This window comes from Penaeus monodon, chromosome 35 (genome assembly GCF_015228065.2).
Source record: "Penaeus monodon isolate SGIC_2016 chromosome 35, NSTDA_Pmon_1, whole genome shotgun sequence".
NCBI classification, from domain to species: domain Eukaryota; kingdom Metazoa; phylum Arthropoda; class Malacostraca; order Decapoda; family Penaeidae; genus Penaeus; species Penaeus monodon.
In genome coordinates this window covers 28,538,635-28,543,634 of record NC_051420.1, presented here as the reverse complement: position 1 = coordinate 28,543,634, position 5,000 = coordinate 28,538,635, and the positions used below count along the sequence as shown (strand labels likewise).

The window sequence follows — 5,000 nt, the reverse complement described above, 5'->3', positions numbered from 1 at the left end:
GACGAAGAAGAAAACGTAATTACACTTCTTTGACATATTACTTGGAAGTTTAAGAAACACGGGCAGCACACACAAACACACACACACACACACAAACACCCTCCCCCTACACATACACGCGAACGAACACCCTCCTCTTCCCCTACATAATAAAAAAAACACAATTTCTCCTTCCCCTCACCCCCAACCCCCTTTACTCCTCCCACAGAGAGAAAATAACACCCCCATCCTTTTCCTTTATAACCCTAGGGACACCAAGGCCCCCGACTCACTTGGTCACAGTGCCGCCAAACTGCCCTGGCTTCGTCTCCATACTGTAGTCTCCGTCTACCTCGAACCCGTCTCTCCACCACGTGATATTGGCGTAAGGGTTGCTCGAGGCTGACTCACAGTATAGCGTCATCGGACTCCCTGCGTTGATCACTCGAGGGTGAGCTCTGACCTTGACCGCAGAAGGAGGAACTGGAAGGAGAGGGAATTAAACGCATTTGGTGAGGAAGTTTGGTTCAATGCTTAATGGGAGATTAGCGGGTCATTCGTTTGTGTGCATGTTTGTTTGTCTGCATGTATGTATGTGTGCATGTATGTATGTATGTATGTATATATGCATGTATGTATATATGTATATTTGTATGTATGTATGTATGTATGCATGTATGTATATATGTATGTTTGTATGCATGTATGTATGTATATATGTATGTATCCATATTCTATCTATCTTTGTATCTATTTGTCTGTCTATATTTTTGTCTGTTATCTGCCAATCATCATTGTTATTTTTATTAGTATCTTCATCATTAATATTCCTTTGCAAAGTTTTTGTTTTGTGTGTGAACATATAGATATTCACAGTCATACCTTTCACTCGAATTATCTGTTTGTTTGTCTATCTAACTAGCTAGTTACCTATCTATCTATCTGTCTGTCTATCTATCTATGTACCTACTTTTCCATCCATCTATTTATGTATGTATAAAAATCGACCTACTACCTACCTGCATATTTACCTAGCTATCTGTCACTTTGTCTGCCTATCTATCTCTCCGTCTGTCTATCTGTCTGTCAGTCTATCTATCTATCTGTCTGTCTGTCCATCTACCTATCTATCTGTCTGTCTTGTCTGTCTGTTTGTCTGTCTATCTATCTATCTATCTGTCTGTCTGTCGGTCGGTCGGTCTTGTCTGTATCTGTCTGTCTATCTATCTATCAATATATCTGTCTGTGTTTCTGCTCGTCCGTCAATCTCTGTACATAAAATTAAATTCACCACAGTACCTTCTTCAGACAACAATTCCGTAACCAATCCCATTATACTGAAAACAAATTTTGAAACCCCGCCTCTTTAACATGTATTTTAAACCTCATTACTTCATTAAGCAGCCGGCGACTACGCGATTACGTTCCAACTTTTCCATCATTAACCTGTATTACTGCGCTCTCTATATACACCGTGTGTCTATTTTGCCGAACGAAAATAGAATATTCATTTCGAAACACCCACATGGAGGAAGAAAAGCAAGAATCCAAAGAGTGAATACATTTATACAGTTCATGTTAATTATTTATTCAATACCTCTGGGGGTGGGGGGAGGATCGAACGTCAGGACAGTTTTAATCGCTTTATCGTAAAACATGGACCGAATCTGACTGACTGTTTAAGGATTATAACTATTGGCGAATTTGCATATGATTTTTTTTGTTGACATTAAATGATCTGACAATTGAAATCGGATAAAAGGAATGATAAATTGTTCACTAATTATTTGGAAGAAGTATTAGGTATGAAGTCTGATGTTTTTTTCCACAAAAGAGGTTGCTGCTAATTATAATTTTTATATAATGAACTTCGCATAATATATAACAGAAAGAAGGGCTTATAAAAAAGGACATAGAAGGAAATTTGAATATTGTCAGTAAGCATAAATGACACAGGTGGATAGATTACTGATAGACTATTGATAGTGGAAAATGAGAAAGCAGTTGATAACACTTGAGACCTGACCATAGAAGATGAACAATAAAATAAAAAAAAAACGACAGTCACTGATGACGTAAGGAGGAGGAATACCGCTGAACACCCAATACACGGTCAGAGAAAAGGGCGGAAAAGACTAATCACACCAGCTAATTAAACCTAATCCCACCACTAATTACTCACACATGACACTCAGCACGGTGGAGTTGGCCAGCGGGTGCACCGTGGCCTCGTTGGTGGCCTCGCAGCGATACTCGGCCCCGTTGTCCGATTCGTCGAGGAGGATGTCGACGTCGGCCAGCGCTGTGACGGCGTCGTGGTGCGTCTCCGAGGGCAGCTTCTGGGAGCCCTTGTACCAGGTGAGCGTCGCCAGGGGGTTGCCGCCGTTGCTGACGCAGGTGAGGCGCTGGCGGTCTCCCTTCCGGAGTTCTTGGCCCCGCTCGTACCCCAGGATGACGGGGGTCTCGGGCGGGCCTGGTGGGGAGGGGGGAGAGAGGGGCGAGGGGGTCGGTTAGAGTGGTAGGTTCCGTTGTGGAATCGTTTGTGTAAAGAAAATGGGTGGGAACGGTTGAAGAATTATATCAGTGAATTTTGTAATACTCTTGTAAGAGAAAGAAGGATTTTTTCCTTTAGAAGAGGAAGAAAAATATTGGTTATGCTCTTAATTAATGCATTTGCTATCATAGATAACTATTGCGATTAGAAAAAAAGACATAATTCGAAAATTGTTGATAAGTAATAATGGCATGGGCAGAGGAACAATGATTAAAAACAAAAACGTATTTAACCCCTGTACAATCATCACTTTCCCAAACGAAACTCAGTCCACTCACGCAGGACGCTAATAACTTCCGTGTCAATCTTGGTCGACCCCAGAGCCTGGTTGAGCGCGTAGCAATTCACCATCAGATCCGCGTCGATGGGCCGAACCTCGTACCGCGTCAGGTTGGTGATCGTGTTCCAGCCTCCATTGGGCACCTTCTGCGTCCTGGACGTCGCTCCGGGGGGCGTCTGGCCGTTGATGACGAGGTTGACGTCCGAGGGCGGGTTCGAGTTCTCGGCGACGCACGTGATCGTGATGACATCGCCGACCTTGGCTTGGCTAGGCCCCGTGATGGTCACTTTGGACGCGGCGACTGGCGGGCGGGAGGACGGAAAGGGTTAAGTGTGGGAGAGGATGAGGAGGATGGAGAAGGGGAAGGTGGAGAAGAAGATGAAGATGGAGGAGATGAAGAGAGAGATGATGAAGAATCCTGAAAATGGCTCGGCAGGGCTCCGTGATGGTCACTTTGGACGCGGCGGCTGGCGGGGACAGAGGAGGCAAAAGGTCAAGTGTGGGAGATGATGATGATGGAAAAGGTGAGGATGGAGGAGAGGAGGAAGAAAGAGATGATAAGGAATCCTGAATTTGGCTTCGCTGGGCTCCGTGATGGTCACTTCGGACGCGACGACTAGTGAGGCGAGAGGAGTGATAATGAAGAGGAAGGCAGAGAAAGAAAGTAATAAGCGTAAAAAATGATAAGAAGATATTCTCCGTGATGGTCTTTTTGAAGGAAGAGGAGGAGCAAGAAAAGAAGGAGATAACAGAAAAAGAGGAAATAAGGATGAAGCAGGAGGAAGAGTAGGAGGAGGAGATTTAACGGAAGAAATGTATAGAAAAGAAAAGAACAACAATAAGGAACACATAATAATAATAATAGCAATAACAAGCAAAGACCAAAAAAGAAACGAAGATGAAAGAAACAAAGGTCTAAAAAAGAGAGAGAAAAAATAAAGAGGAGATAAAACACAAAGGAGAGAAGAGAGAGAGAATGGAGGCGAAACATGAGAAACAACACTACAAGAAAACAATAACAATCGCCTGGGGAGAAATAACTTGAGAAAACTCGGACTCTCAAGTTTCCAGGAAGTCGCCACAAAATTGAAATATAAAAGAAAACAAACTTGATCTAATTATACATAAAAAAAGTTGAATAGACAGATAATGATAAAAAGAAGGCAAACACAGAAATGAGTAAACCACAAGGAGATAAGAATGAAATGGGAAGGTAGATAATCATATATCAAACCAAAACAAACAAACAAACAAAAATCTGAAAACCAACAAGAATAAATTGAAATCAAATCGAAAAACTTACAATTAACCCTGAGGTGTATTTCCGCTTTCTTGGGCTGTGACGTCATCACATTCATAACATGGCATTCGTACTTAGCCATGTTATCGGACGCATCCACCTCGAACTCGTATTCATTCACGACATAACTCTGGTGTTTGATGTAATTCTTGTCGACCTGCTGGCCATTCTTGTACCAGAAGACTTCCGGCAAAGGGTTTCCACCTCGCGCTCTACACGTTAGCGTTTTCTTGTCACCTGCACGTACTATTTCGCCCTCCGTGTAACCGGTGATCTCAGGGAAACCGGGCTCGTCTGTGAGGGGGAGGGGGAAGGGGGGCCGGGAGGAAGGGGGAGATTAGAATAGGATGTTGCTGTGTATGTATGTATTTATCTATTTATCTATCTCTCTATCGATAGATCTCTCTGTATATTTTCCTATCTATCTCTCTGCAAATCTATCTATTTATCTATCTATCTATCTATCTATCTATCTATCTATCTATCGATTTATATACGTATACTATGTTTAAGTATAGTGTTACACTTATATATATATCAGGTATTTTTGGAGGTGGATTAGATTGATATCAAGATTATGATCATTATTATTTTCATTTGTTCATTATTAACTATATTGTTATTACTATCATTATTATTCTACGGTTATCATCATCATCATTATCCTTGTTGTCTGTGTTAATGCTATCATAATCATCATCTCCGATTATCATTAACAAAATCATAACACTTATCACTGCCATTACAAACAAAACACAATACAGAACGCGGACCTGTCGCAACACTCCTCAACCTCCATGTACCTGTGGCAATTCGCGGTCCTCCCATGCAACACCAGCACCCCTATAACTTACACTGGACGTCGAGGGTGACTTCAGTTTCCATGG

At 42.1% G+C, this 5,000-nt stretch overlaps 1 protein-coding gene across 1 annotated transcript in view; it reads right to left on the bottom strand.

Moving 5' to 3' along the window:
- LOC119595157 (nephrin-like) overlaps positions 1-5,000 on the bottom strand; it is a 66,947-nt gene that overhangs the window by 30,172 nt on the left and 31,775 nt on the right. Inside the window, exons 5-9 of the mRNA XM_037944327.1 lie at positions 4,968-5,000; positions 4,117-4,407; positions 2,812-3,114; positions 2,162-2,452; positions 273-462 (exon numbers count right to left, since the gene is read on the bottom strand). The exon at positions 4,968-5,000 is cut by the window's right edge and continues 150 nt beyond it. Of these exons, the coding sequence (XP_037800255.1) occupies positions 273-462; positions 2,162-2,452; positions 2,812-3,114; positions 4,117-4,407; positions 4,968-5,000 (1,108 nt within the window). The remainder of the gene's footprint in view (positions 1-272; positions 463-2,161; positions 2,453-2,811; positions 3,115-4,116; positions 4,408-4,967) is intronic.